Source organism: Amphiura filiformis, chromosome 14, assembly GCF_039555335.1.
Source record: "Amphiura filiformis chromosome 14, Afil_fr2py, whole genome shotgun sequence".
NCBI lineage: Eukaryota > Metazoa > Echinodermata > Ophiuroidea > Amphilepidida > Amphiuridae > Amphiura > Amphiura filiformis.
Genome location: NC_092641.1, coordinates 33,017,837 through 33,038,727, shown reverse-complemented (window position 1 = coordinate 33,038,727; position 20,891 = coordinate 33,017,837). Strand labels below are relative to the sequence as shown.

The following is a 20,891-nucleotide window of genomic DNA, read 5'->3' as shown; positions in this document are numbered from 1 at the left end:
ATCGGAGTGATGATACTTGATCCTTTCTTCCTCTGTTGGTGACCAATCAACCAGAAGGAAGGATCAAGTACTATCATTCCGATGATGGCCTTCGACCAAGATGACCGAAACTGTCAGGTCAGTTAAATATGTTAAGTTGGTATTGACAAGAACATTCTGTTAATTGATAAAGGACCCAATTCAGAATTGGGAATGGATTAAGTAAGTCCTCTAGTTAATCCGGTTGTTACTACTTAAAAGCTTGTGATTTCCTAACGTACGTATCATACGCCCGTATAGGTTAGCAACTATTTTAAACTGTTGCGATTTGGTAGTTCACAGCATCTTGCGAATGCATTGATCATTTCATAGTGAATGAGTAGAAGACTTCAAATCAGAGATATACTTTTGTAGATCCTGTGGTTCTTGAGTTATGTTGTAAAGAGGGCTAAAAAACAACACTTTTGTAAAACGAACATAACTCATTTTAATGTTTATTGTTGTTAAAACAACAATAAAACATAAAAATGTTATTTTTCAATAATTTTTTTTTTCGGTTTTTGGCTGCTTCGACCAACAATACCTAGACTACCCTTATTGTCACACTACGACGGCGTATTGGCCCTATATGCAATAACCATCCATAACCATAACCATGAATACAATTGAAATAGTTGCCATGTTGGTAGAGAGTTCATAAATGGCAGAGGGGTCGATCTCTATTTCATTTACGCACCTTAATACCTGTTTTGTTGCATAATCATGTGAATTGGCAGGTGGACAGCACTTCCTTTATTTAAGGTTACGCCATTTTCGCGTAGAGTTTAGATGGCTTGAGGATTCACTCTATCATAATAAAAAACTGTTTCAAAGAATCAAAGACGTTTTGAAGTACATGCATGTGGCGTCACATGCAAATATCAGACTTGTAATTGACAAAAATGATGTTTTACCAATGACTGCCGATACACCCAGAAACGTACATCCTTTATAATACATAGGTTTTATGTTTGGTGACACACGCCAACTCAAGACTTCTGATAAACATTTGCATATTGCAATTTATTTTAGTTGTTTTTGTCGTTGTCTTCATTGTTGTTGCTGTTGTCGCTGATGCTGCATTTTTTGTTGTTTTTATGGTGTTGATGTAATGCTGTTGTTGTTGTTGAAAATATGGTTGTTGCTATCAACATAAGCATGCTCATTATACACTTTTAGACTTGCCTTACTGATACAAACTACTGTAGTTTTAACGGGAAATGATACATAAGAATAGAAAACTTTAAAAAGTAATATTTGTTTATGTGAAATTACAGAGTTAAACCCCGATGCAGGTGCTCTTTGTGCGTTGTGGTAATGCATGCAACATCTTTGAATTATGCTTGAGACAATACCGTTTATTTCAATGACTCTTATCATGTCACTATCGCTATGCTTTCTTAGCTTTACGAAGAGCAATCACTTTCTGTGCTTGGTGTCATTTGTATATTCATGATATCCGCTTTCTTAGTAATTTGATCCTTAGCGGTTTTCTTTGCGTAGAATCCCTGTATTTGTAATATGCACACAAACTTCAATGCATCTATCAGACATAAAACCGTAAACCCGTAAATAGTTGGCCTTAACTTTATTTATTAAAAAAAATGATTTGCAAAAGTACAAAATAAAGAATAAAGGAGGGAACATGTAAGAACAAGCAAATAAAGGATAAAGGCAACAGAAGAAAGAAAGAAAGAAAGAAAGAAAGAAAGAAAGAAATAAAGAAAGAAGAAATAAAGAAACAAACAAAGAAAGGAAGGAAGAAAAAGGATAGAAAGAAAGACAGAAAAAAGACAGAATGAAAGAAGAAAGAAAGAAAAGAAAGAAAGAAAGAAAGAAAGAAAGAAAGAAAGAAAGAAAGAAGAAATAAAGAAACAAACAAAGAAAGGAAGGAAGAAAAAGGATAGAAAGAAAGACAGAAAAAAAGACAGAATGAAAGAAGAAAGAAAGAAAGAAAGAAAGAAAGAAAGAAAAAAGAAATAAAGAAAGACAGAAAGAAAGAAAGAAAGAAAGAAAGAAAGAAAGCAAGCAAGCAATATTTGAATATAATAATCAAGCACGAATGGGCTGTAATGTTGAAAGAACATGTTTTGAAATATGGCCCATGAAACCTCTAAAAAGACAATAAATTTCACACTTTGAGGAGAACTTGCCTGTCCAAAATCTCAAAATATGAGACGTCAGGGCAAAGGCGCGCCGTGATTGGTTGCTGACCAGCGCAGTACGGCATTTTTGGTCTGGTTGACAGGACGTCAAACGTACCCTAGTCTTTTTAATTCGGACTTTAATTGACCGTTCCGGTAAATCCCATACCATAAGCCTTTGCGAGTACACTTGATATGTCGTCATTTGACGTCACGCCGACTTGCAATGCGCAGTAACGATGTTCGCTAAACGATGTGTGCATCGGCGCAGATCGGCGTGACGTCAAGTTATAGAGTACTACATGGGCGATGCCGATTCACTAGACTCATTTAACACGCTGGATATTCTCTCATTTTATTTCAGGTGCCGGGTCTTCTGGATGTTCCAATGCCTCAATGTGCGGACGAAATTTCTACTGGGATTCAGGGAACTGCAGGTGTCGACCAAGAGCAAGACCATGAAATTATTTTCCATTGTTTGTTTTTGTGTGAATTTTAAAATGTGTTTCATGTTTGTAAAAAGAACTTTTAAAACCTGTAAACTACTTGATCATGTTCATATACCCCGTTATTTTTATGAAATAAGTTGGGCTGATTAAAAACACAAAAGATCTATTATGGTTTCATAGATTTAAAGCACTTTTCTGATAAGCAATGTAGTAATCTGATTTAAAATTTGCTTAAGATTAAAAATTAATAGTATAGTAAATAATAACTACTTATTTTGTAGGGAAGTTCCTGTTGGAAATGAATGGTGAATTTTGGAAAATACATAATTTTGAATATAACTTGAACATAAATTTGAGAATCTGCTAAAATTGTGAGTTCCAAAAATGTACATATGATGTGTTTTATTTTGCGCTTGCTATTATACAAGGTGCTATTATTTGATTTAATTTGATTTGATTTGATTTGATTGTTTGAAAATTTATTCACTGTAAACCCATTTCTTAAATGTAATATGCAAATAATTGGTCATAAAAATGTATCATTTGTAGATCCTGGAAATTGTTTGTATTAAAATAAAATGAATGTAAATAATCAGATCCACTCAGTTTAAGTGTGCAAATTTGACAAACTGTGCCGCGTGTATACGTGACAGAATTAAATGTATGTACGTGGACGTGTTAGCTAAACATGTGACGTCAATTTGGTATCACTTGAATCGCTGTAACCAATACAATCGATATTCTTGAATTACATCAATGTGACGTCACACGTTCACGTACTACGTCTAATTTTGTCTATTACACTTGTTTTCTTATGTTTTCCTTTCGCGCCAATTAAGTTTTGACTGTATCTCAAATTAAGCATTGCCAACTTATTATCCTAATTGGATCTGATGGTCAATTCGATAATATATTTTCCTAAGGAAACGTTATAGTCATGATTGGTAGGAGCATTATTTTGGTTGACCACTCCAGTTTGCTATATATTTCATTCTGCAAGTGAAAGTGACTTGGTGCTAGTGAGGTTACCTGATATTTCCATTCATTAAAGGATATTTCAACCATGAAAATCCGTTTTCATCCGAAACCGCTTTCTGATATACTAAAAGTACCTGGATTGTTACCTAGAAATCCCGTGCAAGTGCCTAGTAACCAGTATACTTCGACTATATTTATAAGTACGTTTTTATATAAGACACGGCATACCAAGACCAGCAAGCGTGACCAAATCCTCATACATTGATCACTATACAGAAAAGGACAGGAACTCTGTAGATAAATATCATCAAATTTAAGTATTAATTGTATAGCAAAATTATTACACATGTGGGGGAGGGGGTCTGAATTTGTAATATGTCATCGAAAACAATATTTTGAAAGTATTTGACGACGGAAAAATATTCAACGACGGAAACGTTTACAATATAATCGCAAAGTTTGACAAATAGACAATTTTGTTGCACAGTAGTCCCATGTTGTTACGCCTTTGCATTCAAACTTATTGGAAGACCACCCGCTATGTAGAAGGTCATTTCGAGACTAAAGCGCTCCACAGACTCCGAGTATTGTACGTACAATATTGTATTCAACATATCTACGTTATTTAATCTATTACCATTCTATTTCCAGTAATGTTTAAGTTCTAACGAATGTTTGATGACGAAAAATCGATAATATGTTACATGTAATATCTAGTAGAAATATATTATCGATTTTACGTCATCAAACATTCGTTAGAACTTAAACATTACTGGAAATAGAATGGCAATAGATTAAACAACGTAGATATGTTGCATACAATATTTTACGTACAATAAAAAGTCTGAATACTGCTTTATTGTCTTCAAGCTGTAATGGCAGCTTAGAAGTGGTCACGTGCGTATTTATAAATATAGTCGAAGCAAACTGGTACCGTTCATTGGAAATTTATATAACTTACACGTCAATAACATACATCTGGACCAATCCGGTCTGAATCCACTGCTGTTATATAACTTACACGTCAATAACATACATCTGGACCAATCCGATCTGAATCCACTGCTGTTATATAACTTACACGTCAATAGCATACATCTGGACCAATCCGATCTGAATCCACTGCTGTTATATTATAATGTTAAGTTTTATCCACATATGATTGATTATGGTATTATACACTGGTGTTGCTTGAGCATCGTTTAGCTAACTTCATTTAGATTGTTTGGTGTCCAAAGTCGAATAACTTTAATATGTTTTAAAAATAATTTGTTTGATGGTGTTCAACAAGTTGGGAGCAATTTTGTGTCATACTACACAAAAAATAATAATATTGTATAAATGTGCTGCTATTAGAATGTCATATGAAAGGTACCTCAAAAAGGGCATTGACATTTTAGTTATTCTATATTAATAAGTAGTGGTTGAATGAGATAAATGTCAATAATATTGTATGATAGACATGTCCCTTGACGGACATTGATATGTATTTATATGAATCGTAGTGTGAGTTAAGAGAGAATTAAGTCAATATAAGTTCACATATGAAACCCATGAGGCATCTTAGATAGTCAATTTACTGCCAAACATAGTGATATAATTTTGTATATTTTACATAACACCCACACTCCTAGGCGCATACTTTAAGTATCTTCAACAAGAGAGTATTTTGCAAATTTTGCATTTATTCCCGAACATAATGGTGTTAGTGATGGCCAATTCTAGATGTTAGTATTAAACTGATCTTTCATTCTGATAACTACGTATAAGTACCTGTAGATGTTGTTTTTTTGTTTTGGATTGGGAACATATTGTAACCAATTAAAATAAATATGCTGAAATGCCGTTTCTATTTGTTAGAATTAACGACCTTGAAAAACTCTCATCTGCTATTTATAACGAACGCATGGTTTTAGTACATTATCCCACAATTATCTGTTTTCGATAACCAATTGGTGCCTTTTGATGAGTTAGTGAAAGGAAAACAAGTGCAAGTTTAATATTGACGTTGCAATTGAGATTATTCAAACACATTGTGACGCAAGTCTTGATTTTTTTTAACATATAAATTTATTACAATGATATAGTAATGATATAAAGAAGATTATTTAACTAAGACGTCTTGCAAATTGACATAATCTTCTTCTGTTTATTTGGATTGATAAGCAATAGATATTCATTTCAAAATAGGTAATGTAAAAAGTTACTCGGTTTTACGGAAATAAGCACCATAGCATCCGACATTATGTCAATGTCTCGAAAACACATGGGTGGAATGCCCTTGCGAGTGAGTTGGGTATCAAACTCATACTCTTAAGTAACATGTCAGAATCAACCTTTTACTGACAAAATACTGAACTGTGGCATAGAGTATATTGTTGTCCTCATTCGGGATAATACGCTTTAATTAGCAATGTGTGCTTGGGTATCATACTCTGATAAGTAATAGGTTGCTGAACCATGAAATAAAGTAAGGCGATGTTGTTGACATCAGTTTGGGGAATATCCAATAATTAGCAATGTTATTATATAAAGCTCTCGTATGTCAAAAATGGGTATATAAAAAAAACACAACCTTGAAATATACGAATAAATGGAGTATGATAGTAAAATAAAGAATGCACCGATCATAAAAAACATCCATTGTCTTAGTTGAACACCCACATGGGTGCTATGAAAAACAACAAGTTAATAATAAAAATACATGTTAGCGGAATAAAACTAAGGATTATGACATTCATACGACATCTTACGACTTTAAACAAAATTCTCATGGGTGGGTGCTACTTGTTATCATGTATGGTTTCATGTTTTCATGTTATGAAGTTTAATTGTTGTAAGGTGTGTAAAATAAGATTAGTGTCACTGCCTGATTATAAAATTATTGTCCACGTTTTGTCCACAAATGTGTGTTTAACTATGCTATATAGTCGGTACTTTTTGAGGTGTCTTTCATTTGTAACGCATGTTTGAAAGGGGTTCTGTGAGATTTACGCCCTCAGTTTTGGTCAATTTGTAAATATATGCAATGTCTGGCCATAATCAGTATCTGAAATATAGCTTTAAAAATAATAAATCAGTGTATTTCATGAAAAATTGTATGATTTTGCAATTAATTTCCGAATACGGACATTAATTCCCCAACCCAGTTCAATCTGTAATTCTCCAACACTGTTAAGCTTAACGGCTCACAATAACGTCGCTTTTTATATTTTTCTCTAAATTACTGCTCGGTACACTGTCTGAGTATTTCACTCACTGGGAGGACAATAACAGCATTCTATAAATGCATCACTTCAATGAATACTTTTTATTGCAAAAAGTAAGTGTACATAAATCTGTGTCAAGATTCTTCTGCATATGTCAATCAAATAAACACTACACAAAAAGAAAGTCCTCACTTATATACCCCGTCATAAATATAAACCTGCGCATATTATAGATATTACATTTGCTACCAAAAGCTGGAATTTGACAAAGTTTAATACCAGTATATGAAATATGGTGCATTTTTAAAAGTTGGGAAATAAAAGGAACGCGTAGAGATGCAGAAGTAAATGGCAGATCGCACTATGCCCGCGTGTACAACAGCAAAGCATTGTAACAATTCACGAGTTTCAAATTAACGACAATAGATGAATAAACCGCGCTTCAAATATTGTACAGGCTCTTGAGATAGTCGACATGCGTATAATAGTCGACATGGGTATGTCGCGGGAAAGCGAGCTTGGTCATTCATCAATTGCAACTGTGTGAACGTTTTGATTTACAACTTTTAACAATGCATCGAATTATAAACACTGGTATCAATCTTTGTCATTGTAGCGCTTTTGGCAGCAAATACATTGGGAGTGTCAATCAAATAATTGTCATAACATGAGCCGGTTTAGATGTATGACTGGTTACATGTGAAGATTGTTTATAACTTTTGGCCCTGGAATTAATGAAAACAATTTGGATTGTTTGGTGCTACGATGTTTAACAGAACATTATACATGGACTTTTATTGGTAAAAGGAAGTAAAAGGCAGTCACGTTTTAATGGAAATATAAGATACTAAAGCGTGGTGTAATTAAAATAATACAAATCACTATTGTTGTTGATTTTTGTTCACAAATACTTTGTTCAGCCCTACGAGTTTATTATGTTTAGATATTTCTATAGCTGTAGATAAAATGTCTTTTTGGATGACTTCAATACTAACTTGGTTTTTACCATGTTTACCTAGTTAACCTTGGTTTCAACTTGTATATAAAGCCGGTTTAACGTAATAATATACATTAACGATGATTTCGTTTCTTGATTTCCGTTGTTTTGTGCCTTCTAAGACATATTTTGTTAGAATTGTTTGAACTTAAAATGTAAAATGTCATAAAACATATTTTAAGGTAAAGAGTGATGACAATATTGTACATAGAAATCGTCTTTTAAATATACAGAATAAGAGACTTAAGGGCATTATTAATTGATGAACATTATAAACATGTAAGCAGAAGAAATCATGAATTAACTTTTTAAGGTTATTCACAATATTGTAAATCCTTACTGTCCAAACAATATTGCTTAATAACCACTTTAAAAACTTAATAATTAAAGCGAAACAATCAACATTTAAAAACATAATTGTAACTTTTGTGTTTATTCACACAGTCATATTTTATGATATGAACTTTAATAAACTGTTCACAAAAAGTATCGTTGCACTTAAAAATGTCGCCATATTTTAAAAATGAGTATTAAGCAAATTGCGATCTCGTTGAAAAAGCTTGTCAAGCATTCAAATGGTAAATAGTCGGTTTCCAAAAATTGCAGAAGCAAAGTCCTCTGCCTAGGTTTCTGGATGAGTATCCAATGCGGTTATAGCGCGCACCTTTTTCATTCAAGCTAAAATCACAATAATTGCCGCAAAATTAATCAAAGAAATGCATTTACAATAAAAAATGAGATCAATGTCAATAGGGAACAAGAATCAAACACTACAAAAGCCATCACGTGCAGAGAGAAACGTGGCAATTCAAAATTCAAAAAACAGTGCATCTCGGTTTTCAATGGTGAAATTAACCAAACATCAAAGAGGACAAATCATTGGCCTTTTACAAGCCGGTGTTTCGGTCCGTCAAATTGTGACTCAACCAACCTTACAGAGATGGAGAGACGGGTATGAAGATACAAGAAACGTTGATGACCTTCCTAGAAGTGGCTGTCCGGGGATTACTTCTGCAGGGCACGATGCTTCTAATGTCCGCGTTTCTCTCTGATGAATTCTGTGAATAAAGAGTGATTCTTGTTCCCCATTGAGATCGATCGCAGTTTTCTTTCATTGCCATAGCTTTGCATGCGGCAAATGAAAGTGTTTTAGTTTGAATAAAAAGGACGCACAATAAAGCAAGTACCGCATTGTACACTCATCCAAAAACCTATGCAGGACCCATTCTAATAGGCGTAAAAAATTTTCAATGAGATTACAGAGCAACAAACAAGGTGTCAAAATTCGCAGTATAAATGTTGCATCCAGTAAATTCATTAGTTTGGTCAATACTCTTTTGGTTTTTAAAACATGGTGGCATTTTGCTATAACAATACTTTTGTGAGCAGTTTAGATCCAAGCACTGTGTACAATTGAGTGATTGCTTTCAAAACAAACGTTGAATGAGAGGAAATAAAATTGAGTTTTTACAGTAAAACATGGCTCTGCAATGAGCAGTATAACAATATGTATTGGAGTCATCCGTGTACAGTGTGTGATAAAATCCTTACTGGTATCAAGTAGAATGTTTCTTTATGTTGTAAATCAGCTATTTTGAGCAAAATAAAAGCTTATTAAAGAATATGAGAATTGGATGGATTGTTTATTATCTCTTTTGTTTTTTCATGTGGCACGGATAAAGGTGTCATTTAACTGTTAAAGGTGTATGACCAGCTTGACAGCCTCACCCACACATAACCCCATCATGCAGATTTTGGTATCAGGTGAAAGCTTATATTTTTCTCAAACCCCTTCGTTGAAGGGGTATAAGCAAACACATAGTTTTTGGGTGTGCAGGCACTAGTCTTTTAAATGCACGCCAGTCTGAAAAACGGTTCGTTACTCCGAAACATAAAAGGGTTTTGTAATTTAAAAGATAGAGTTCGGGTTAGGGTTCAAGTTCGGGTTTCCGGTTCGGGTTAGGGTTAGAGATTAATTAGGATACTAGCTATATGTTCGAACTAACTAAACCTTAGGATTAGCGGATGGCATTTCACTTGATCACTTACTCACTTAGTTCACTCACTCACTCGCTTCACTCAATCTGTGTCGCACCATTATTTATCTCAGATCAGGCATAAGCCCTGGATCATAGTCCTATTGAAATATCACATTATGCATAGTCCATGTACGTGTCTTTGAATAGAGCGGTATTAATATTCAATCTATACTGCGCCAAAAAGTATTCTTTCACTTGGAAAAGTAATCACAATTTCAACACTGAACCATATTAGGGTAATTTTTTGTTTTGATTAAACGGAGGTCCAGTTTTAAAAGTGACAAACTGGCCTATTCAAAACTCCACGGACTATCTGGTTTGAGAGTTGTGCCATGGCTAATTTGCGCGTGCCTTTAATTTAAAACAAAAGGAACAAAAGAAAACTGAAATAAAAGAGCTGACAAATAAAATAAAAGTTATGAAAAGTACAGAGAATTAAAAACTGAAATAAAAACTACTTAAAATAAAGTTTCATTGAAGAAACTGTGTTTTCCCTTTGTTGCACTTCTTGGAATCTTTTTGCGCCTTGTATAGACCAGTTTGTCACTTTTAAAACTGGACCTTCTTCTATTCAATTGCTTGTAACTTTACTTCTTGCGGTCACATTGGATTCAATGTGATGTCATAGAGAGTGCATCTATTAAAAAACAAATTTACCCCAATATGGTTCAGTTTTGAAATTGTGATTATTTTTCCATGTGTAAGGATACTTTTTAGCACAGTATATGATTGCACATATACACAGGCATGACATATAATGAATGCATCCTACTTATAGTGCAGAGCAATGTTAATATAATATAATATAATATAATATAATATAATATAATATAATATAATATAATATAATATAATATAATATAATATAATATAATAATATGCGCATTGTATAACCCTAAAACTACGAAGGGAGGGGATGTACCACCCCTAAGATTTTCTATCCGTCATAAAAAAAACCGCGCGTTTACGCCCAAACGATCTAAGCTAATCGTAGATCCATCTTTTGCGCTCATTTTAGTCATACAATTTTTACCCTAGCACAAAGTCGGAGTTGTTAATGACGTTATAGGCCACACCCCTTTTTTTAGTGTATACAAATCAAATTGTTCAGATCAAATTGAAGTGTAACTCAAATTCTTCCTCAGGGTACAACAAATAAAAATGTAAATCATCAGATGTGTTTAAGATGCTTTGGTTTTACGATAATTTATGAGCCCATAGGTCAACAGTCAACGAACTTTTTTACTAGTGTCAAATTTTCAACATGCTCCGATTTCAACGTCTAAATTGGCTATTAGGTCAGACAAGTTGAGGCAATTTTCGGAGCATGTTGAAAATATGACCCACTCAGAAAAGTTTGTTGATCTTTGACCTATTTGGGCTCATATCGTACAGCTAAACAGCTAAAGCATCTTAGACACAACTGATTGACCAGTGTTCCTCTGGGTAAAAAGTATAGTTTGTCATATCTGTGATGTACCGTTCTCAAATTATAAGCAAAAAGGTCAAAAAGTCAAATTTTGGTATCCACGTGGGTCAATTTCGAAAAAAATACTCCAATTGCCTTAAAAATGGTCTCAATTTGTTCGTCCTTGACAAACACTCCAAATTAAGAATATTTTGCCATATCTTGGATGTTTCGATGTTACCTAAACAGTGCAAATATTTTCATTAAATGAATTTTCTTTGACGAAAAATTCGAGACCATTTTTGTAAAAATCGGTAAATTTTAGTTTTTGACCTTTGTGGAGCCCAACATTTGACCTTTGAGCTCATAACACAAGAGCGGTACATCACTTGTATGGCGAACTATACTTTTTCTGAAACCTTATGACTAGAGAAATAATTAGGTATAAATATTTTAAAATGATTTGAGTAATTTTGAAATTTGACCCGCCAAAAACCACCTTTCCACCAAGTATATCTAAGAATATTTTTTGTACTCTGTTCAGAGACATCTCTAAAATGAATAACAGTGAAGTAAATTCTTTTGCAATAAGTAGTGGGTCCAAACCCACTGGACTATAAGCTGGTGTCTATATACAACTGGATGAACAGAAGCAAATGGAGGTAAAGGACTGGCAAGATTCGGGGTTCGAAGACCGTTACTTCTGATGCACCGTGACCAATATGAGGGGTAAGTGACTGCATCCATCCGTCAAGTTAATTATATTGTAAGGTGTCAATTAACACCAGTCAATTTTTCGGTCTAATAAAGTAAAAGAATTTGCACAAACGTTCAGTATCAATGGTACGTAATGTAGGTACAAATGACTCCGAGTTGTTTTAAACTTAAATGTAATACCTGAATGTGTTATCTGATAGTATCAAGCAAGGAAACAATGAAATAAGAAGATGTTTCCAATTATACTAGTATTTGTATTTCTTAAGGCAGTTTTAACAGCCTTAAGAAATACAAATATTGGCATAACAAATATATACCATATATAATGCAGTTACACAATCTGAAAATATCTTGAGCTTAAGGTGGGGTAATTGAGAGCGGATTATAGAGATTGTTAAACTTAAAGGAATCACTGCAATACAACCAGGCCAGAAATTTTCAGTTAAAACCTGTCCTCCGTTTTAAATATGAAATCAATCGCCAGTGCCAATAGCTGACAACAAGACAGTAATAATATTATTAATTATCAATCTGTGATCATCCATGTGACTGCGTTGAAGCATGCAATGTTAAAATAAGATTTGAAGTCTTTAAGGTGGTATTTGAGGCATATTCTAGAAATTAGTAAATACTCTGAGTATGTATTAAACAGATTAATTGAGTAAAGTACACTGATCAATATGCTTTTTGTTTGAAGCAAATCGGACATGCGGTTTCCATAATACATCAATTTAAATTTTCTTTGTATCCTGTTGTTTTCACCAATAATCAGCATTGTTAATGAGCTAAAATCAGTGAAAAGCCTAATTTTGTGTAAATGTTGCCAATATTTTTAATATTTTGCTAAAAATGTTCATGGTACTCATAGTACTTTCATTTTGCAGTCTTATGAAACTTGGTCAAAATGTTTTTAATACTAGTATGTTCTAATGTATCATATAGTCTAGCCTCCCTCTAATTACATATTTGCATAATAAATGAGCTAATTTGCATAATTATGCATAAATTATCTAAAAGTCATTAGTGTTACGACTCAAGGCCACAATCACCCTTTACCTGAACTCACACGAATGCACAACACAAATACACTGTTTGATTAAGCTAACAAAATCTAAGTCTTTAATTGAAAACAAAGTATGATTGGTACATATAACAACAATATTGCATATACAATAAAATCACACAATCAGTTTTATTCTATCAGTACTTAACCAGCGGTCTTCTTGTTGGTGATCCTAGAGTTATTGCAATGTTCTGATGTAATATATCCTTATTCACTTGTCCTGCGAAAATCAGCGAAGTCCATTGTGCACTTGCGTTTATAAATATCCTTGCGTATAAAATCCGCACACGAAAATGATGCTGCTTTCTCCAATCACTTATCTTTCGCTGCTTTCTCCACAAATGGTGTTTCTTTCACCAATCACTCTTTCTCCAGGGAACAGGCTTCTTTAATACTGCTCCGCTGTATAATGACAGAAGTGTGGTTTCATATAACCAGCAAACTCCAGCAATTCGACAGAAGAACTTTAATCCTTTGATGAGGAAGAGCACATTTGTGTGCTCGCAATCTCCTTCGTTGCTGTATTAAAATAGCTCAATTATTGGCTATATAGACTGGTTAAAATGTACTTCTTTTTTGAAGCACGAAGACTATCACACACATGTAGAGTTTACAATCTCCCATGACATTCTGTCCAAACAAAAGCCTCAAACTTTTATACCAGTACTCATGCAAAACCCATCATCTATTAATAAACCATTACTTAAATCACATTTCCACAACAGATTGCTGCAATCTTGGGATTTCCCAAGATTCTGCAATCTTGGGATTTCCGAAGATTAATTATACACATTAACCTTTCACATTACATCACTTCCTGGGGGGTTTCCTGATGGTGCAATAATGAACTGGGGATTACCAAGTTCCAAACATAGATCTGACTTTGTTTACAATAGTTTTTGGGGGAATTCCAAAATGACTTTCCACACCAACTCTTGCAAGTACAAGGTGCTTTCCCATCTCATGAAATATTTCCAGCTTGTAAACAAAGTTAAATAATTAAATTAAATTACTCAGGGCACATCACATTAGGAACAACACTTTGACTACGTTTGAGACCAATATATTCTATTAAATAAAAATGTTTTGAACATTCCGCAATGTTTTTAGCAAAATATTGGCAAAAATTACATATTAATGATCACTATAAAGAAATTAAAAATGTGTGTATTATACAAGGCGTATTGATCAGCGTTCTTTACCCTACTTATTTAGTCTGTTTCCAACATGCCTCAAATACCACCTTAAAGGCAAAGTAATTGGAGAGAATTTTCTGACTTTATTATTTCTTAACTTTACGTCTAAAATATATTAAACTATATATTTTCGGAAAGAAAATGTGTCGCGGAATCCTATAATTTGTGAAGAAAACTAACAAAAATACACTTTTATTGCAATTTTCCATGAAATGCTTGTATGCTACTATGTATTGGGTGGCCTGGGGGAAACCAGACCTTAATTGTAAGACTATCCATGTGCTCATAAGTGAAATTTCTCTTCTAAAGTGCTAACATTAAGCACTGTTCAATAGTCTCAAAGTGTTAATATTGAGCACATTGGTGCAGTGATAGCGCCCTCAGTTGTTAATGAACTTTAGTGCGTATATGAAACGTTGATTTTTTTCTTAATACCGAGCCCCCTGCCCGTCAGGGCTTAAAAACATCATATTTTGAAGAACACCAAGGCCGCAAACCTGGCAGGGCCGAGGCTGGAGACTTCCATAGTAAAGACTTGTGCTAACGTATTTCCGCTGTTTATATTTTCAAAATTAATATAATTGAACAAAAATGAACTTTGTTTTAAATAAAGATTGTTTTCTGAACATTAAACCCCATTCGCTCTAACTGAAGGTTATTGGGAGTTGATAACGCCCAATGTTGATAAAAACTAAACCACGTGACACTCCAACACACTATAGAGGTTTACTGTGCTGATAAACTGATACATTGGCATAATCTTTTTAGACTAAAATAGTTAAATTGTATAGACGAATCTAAATTCACGCATTCCTACACCTGACTAGCAGCCTTTAGTTGGGTAGCCGTCGGCTACAATGCACTCAAAATGTGAAATGATTCGGCCTTGGCGAAAATTTTAAACTGCATTCCATCACCCGTTTTACACCTTTCATAATAATCGGATTAACTACACGCGGTATCTATGCTTTGATGTACTTCTCGTCCTTGCATCTTCTGTAGGTGTTAGGCGGCTTTTATTTGCACAATTGGACGCTCAAAACACTAGGTTGGTGCTAGCGGCTACCCAAAGATGTCCGACCAAATCCTGACCATGACTTGGCTCGTTGGATTCGTCTATATGCTCTACTACCATTACTACGTGTGTCTTTTATCATTTTTATGACTTCTTGAGTACCCCTTTGGAATTTGTAGTTAGTGAAATCAGTGAGGTAAACCATTAACCGAATAAACACATCAAGTCGCAACCTTCACTCTTAGAGTGAATGGGGGACATCAAATCTTATTTTAAAGATTGACGTGTTCCGTGGGATGTTTTAGCTGAGGAAAAGAAAGAAACTAACGAAATAATAAAACTTCCAATTTCACTTCTGGGAGGAGTTCGCGATGATTTAAATGGAATTATTGCTTGGTCGAATTTCAAAATTAATATAATTGAACAAAAATGAACTTTGTTTTAAATAAAGATTGTTTTCTGAACATTAAACCCCATTCGCTCTAACTGAAGGTTATTGGGAGTTGATAACGCCCAATGTTGATAAAAAACTAAACCACGTGACACTCCAACACACTATAGAGGTTTACTGTGCTGATAAACTGATACATTGGCATAATCTTTTTAGACTAAAATAGTTAAATTGTATAGGCTCTACTACCATTACTACGTGTGTCTTTTATCATTTTTATGACTTCTTGAGTACCCCTTTGGAATTTGTAGTTAGTGAAATCAGTGAGGTAAACCATTAACCGAATAAACACATCAAGTCGCAACCTTCACTCTTAGAGTGAATGGGGGACATCAAATCTTATTTTAAAGATTGACGTGTTCCGTGGGATGTTTTAGCTGAAGAAAAGAAAAAAACTAACGAAATAATAAACCTTTCAATTTCACTTCTGGGAGGAGTTCGCGATGATTTAAATGGAATTATTGCTTGGTTAGAATTTACCATGATTGTGTAATGAGATGATTTAGGTTATCGCCATCAGGCCTTATTTAGGAGCGATTAATCAACTGGTTTAGTATAAGAATCGGTTTAGTTTTCACATAGTCATGATACGATGATATTTGAGATGAAATTCAAACCAAACGTTTAAATATAAATCTAATTGCCAACGATGTCACCATTAAAGGTCCGTAACCCGATCAACAACATTATCCCCAAATTTTTCTAATTGTTGATATCATAAAATGAATCGTATTTTTCTCATTACCATCCTGCAATTTGACGCTTCAAATCGATGTATTTCCTGAGAAATATTGAAAAACATCTTTATGGTAGCCACCAATATCGAAATTTTACACGACGCGGAAGTTTTGGGTAGTCATAGAATGAAATAGGGATAAGTTCGGAAGACTTCACCCCAGTAATGATTCGTCCGCAAAAATACATCGAATATATCAAACTATAGATGGCGCTATAATGATATAAAACAAAAATAAAGAAATACATTAGGGGCGAAATAAATAAGAAAACATGACCTATATTGTCAAGCATGATACGGGGAATATGAAAAAAATGAGAGCACCTGCCCCCATTAAAAATAGTTTAAAAAAACAAAGAAAAATCATAAATATGTGAAAATGTGCATGATATATCTAAAAATAAAGAAATAATGAAGCAAAATAAATACGGCATGAGCTATCTTGTCAAGAATGATAATGAGCGCAGTCTCGGCCGTTGTTTCGGAATGCCTGACCAGAATGTAATTCACGCGTACCAACGTATTGGCTTGCTAATTATGCTAATTATTCACATTACGCTGAAATTGTTCCCGTTTTCTAACATAGATGCATAAAGGGGCGATATTTGACATTGTATGTAAGTTTGAAGAGAATTCATATCCTAAACCGACAGGGTTACCCCCTTTAAAATACTTAATATTACTCTTATTATTAAGTATCAAGCAATATTGTTTTTTAATAGCCATAATGGTCCAGTAATAACAGGGGTGAATAAGTGAGAGAATTGCTAATAAAGTGCGTCTTTTTAAAAAGCGGTAAATTTGAAATCCGAGATAGAGCTCCTAATGTGACCTATTTTTAATCGTTTGAGACCCCTTCAGAATAAGTTATATCATGAATAGGCATTTGTGTGGAAAATCGGCATTTGGTAAAAAAAGTTATTTGTAAAAAATAGTTTACAGAGAGAAAAAAGCCTGTCAAAGTTATATCAAAATCACTTTCGAGAAGAGTGGGATGCTTACCGCCGACTGTCCTATAATGTCAATCTGGTTGGAATTCTTTAAGATTGTGTCTCCTTGGTATATTGAAATTCCTGGGAATTTATTTGCCTAATTGAAGAAATACAAAAAAGACAATTGTAGTATTTTAGTGAATTGGATTATGAAGTGTTTAATCCTTATGAATGACAATTACTATTCCCTCATAAAATATACTCGATAATATGCATGTTATGGGAGAAATTATCTCACCCTTGTTAAAGAGACAGACAACATGCTGTTAAACAGCTATTTGAATGTTCTGACAGCTTCTGTCAGAGATGAATTGGTGTGCTCTTCTGTAAGATTTGTGTGTTCTACTTTCCTACGCAAAAGTCAATACATTTGAGATAGGTTTTACATCTTTTGTGGGTCAATTGATGAAGTGTAATGTATTGCATTGATTATATTGTCAAAGATTGGTAATGTTTTAGTGTTGTTCAAGTCAGAGGACGCATTTCCTATTAACTGTCCACAAGAATAGGCAAGCATACGTTGCCATATTCTGATTTTCCATCAATCTTGCCCTACCACGATGGATACTCTGATCAATTTTGTTTACTACCACAATGTCACAGAGACATTGCAGGTGCTCACAGACTACATGTATTCCGGGGTGGTCAAAAGTTGTTCTATCTTGGTAGTATAATAATTACAAACTAAAAACCGTCGCTATTTCTTAAACAGGAAGGAAATTGCATTTTCAGTTTTTGCACTTTTAATCTGAACATGTGATAAAATGCTCATTTTACAATGAATAACAATGCTTCACCCGGGATGCTCTTCAATTCTGTATTTCTTACGGCAGTTTTTACTGTCATAAGAAAATACAAATATTTGCATAAAACATATAAAAGTGGTTATAAAATATGTAAATGTATATTATTTAATGGAGAGGGTAATGGGGAGGGGTCAGTGCCCAGCAAACACAAAAATGTTTTAAGAACGTTTTAAATAAGTTATATTTTGGCTTTTGGTTTAGGTAAAACGTTTTAATAACATTAAAATGTCGGGTTATATAAAGGTCATGATAACGTTTTAAAACGTTTTGTATGAAAACACACTACAAAATATTTTTTAATGTTTTCATAAAATGTTGTTGTAAACTATTTTTGCAAACATTTTTGCCAAATATTGTGTCAATACTTAAATAACATAATGTGAAAATATTTGAAGCCAGCAAACACAAAAATGTTCTTAAAATGTTTTTTCAAAACCTTTTAATAACATTTAAATGTCGGGTTATATAAAGGTCATGAAAACGTTTTTAAAACGTTATTGAAAATATTTTGGGCAAACATTTTTCGCAAAATATTTTTCAACTCCCAAAATAACATTCTGTTTAGAATGTTTTGTATCAAGTTTTCAAGAATGTTTTTGGAATGTTATTAAAACGTTTTTATACCATTTATATAACCCGACATTTAAACATTTTCTGTAAAACATTTTTGTTTGTTGAGCAGTAGATTATCAAAAAATGTTTTTTAAGGTTATGAAAATGTTTTATACTCTTAATATATCCTTTATATAACCCGACATTTAAACGTTTTCTGGCAACCTTTTATAACCTTTTGCGAATGATGTCGAAAACGTTTTGTGTTTGCTGGGTGGAGATCGTTTTAATTTAAAGGAATCGCTGCATAAAAACCTTGAAATAAATATTCATTGTTTTCTTTTGAATTTATGCCTAATTAATCATCTATTAAAGCAGAAACATCCCCTCAGTTTTAAACGACCTTAAGAAGAAGGGTAAGCATACTTATATCTTATCACATGCCTGGTTTAATAATTGACACCAATATGAAATTAATTTATCGATCTGTGATCATGTCATGTGACTCAGAAATAAAGCTATTTCATATGACAATAATTATTATCTCCTTGAAATTACAAAGAAATTGAAATTGTGAGTAAATCTATTTCGTTGTTGTGTAAAAAGTTCAATTTGACTTCAAAAATCAATGTTACATGTACATAAATTTATATGCATAATCAAATGTATGCGTTATGCATAAACAATGACGAATATGATATTTGAGATGAAATTCTTACCAAACATTGAAACATAAATCTACGGTAATGGCCAATTATTACCTTTCAATTTCATTTTAAGGAGTTCATATTGACAGGTACGAGGTACGTGGAATTATTACTTAATTAGAATTGACCATGATTGTGTATTGAGATGAATTAGGTGATTGCCATCAGGCCTTATTAGGAGCGATTATTCAACTGGTTAAGTAAAGGAATCGGTTTAGGTTTCGTATAGTCATAATAAGATGATACTTAAAAGGGCATTTCGTGATCCACAGGCTCATCCCCCACTTTTCTCAAAAAAAAGTTGAGATTTTTATACCACTGGAAACCTCTGGCTACATAATGATTATGTCCCAAATATTTCTTGCAGATTAATTCGTTCAGCAAAGATATCGTGAAATTTGAATTTCGTTCTGGTGCACCAGAACGAAATTACAACGCATTGTCTATGGAGCAGTGTAATACACATAATCATGCATAACTCGCGAACGCAAAATCGGAATCAACTTAAATTTTGGGAATAGGTTTTTTTCGTGGATATCTAATGAAAAATTACATAAATAGAGGATGCTAGGATCACGAAATACTCCTTTAAGATGAAATTCCAAACCAAACCAAACCAAACGTTGAAATATAAATATAATTGCCAATTATGTCACCATTAAGATGCCCAATGTGACTTATATATATCGGATTTTATCAAACAATTGTTTTATAAGAGCCAAAATGGTCAAGTGACTAAAGGAGTGAGTTAGTGAGAGCTTTGCTAATGAAATGCATTTTAAAATATGATGAATTTGAAATTAGAATTTGAACAAAGCTCCTTAAACGGAATCTTTTGAATTATATTTGAGCTTCCTTCAAACAAGCTATTGTAAAAAAATATCGGGTTGACTTTGGCTATTTCAAACTAACGAAATTGTTATTGCGACTCATGCTATTATTATTGTTATTATTATTATTATTATTATTATTATTATTATTATTATTAGTATTAGTATTAGTATTAGTAGTAGTAGTAGTAGTAGTAGTAGTAGTAGTAGTAGTAGTAGTAGTAGTAGTAGTAGTAGTAGTCCTTCTCATCATCATCATCATCATCATCATCATCATCATCATCATCATCATCATCAACATCATCATCAACATTCTTGATTATTCTGTGCCTCAAGGCTCTGTACTTGGACCTCAGTGGATCACCATTTACACCTACCCTGTACGGGATATCATTCTTCGCCATCAATTGAATTATCATGTTTATGCGGACGACACGCAACTTTATTTATCATTTGAATCTTCTCAACACAGTGCTAATTCTGCAATTGCTTCTCTTTAAATTTGTATCAGTGAAATCCGTAATTGGATGAAATCAAGCTTCTTGAAATTAAATGATGATAAAACAGAATTAATTTTCTTCTGT

At 33.4% G+C, this 20,891-nt stretch overlaps 1 protein-coding gene across 1 annotated transcript in view; it reads left to right on the top strand.

Annotated features, from left to right (window-relative positions):
- LOC140169992 (uncharacterized) overlaps positions 1-4,222 on the top strand; it is a 125,883-nt gene extending 121,661 nt beyond the window's left edge. The window contains exon 4 of the mRNA XM_072193306.1: positions 2,527-4,222. Coding sequence (XP_072049407.1) covers positions 2,527-2,624 — 98 coding nt within the window. The 3' untranslated portion in view covers positions 2,625-4,222. The remainder of the gene's footprint in view (positions 1-2,526) is intronic.
- The last annotated feature ends 16,669 nt before the right edge of the window (positions 4,223-20,891 follow it).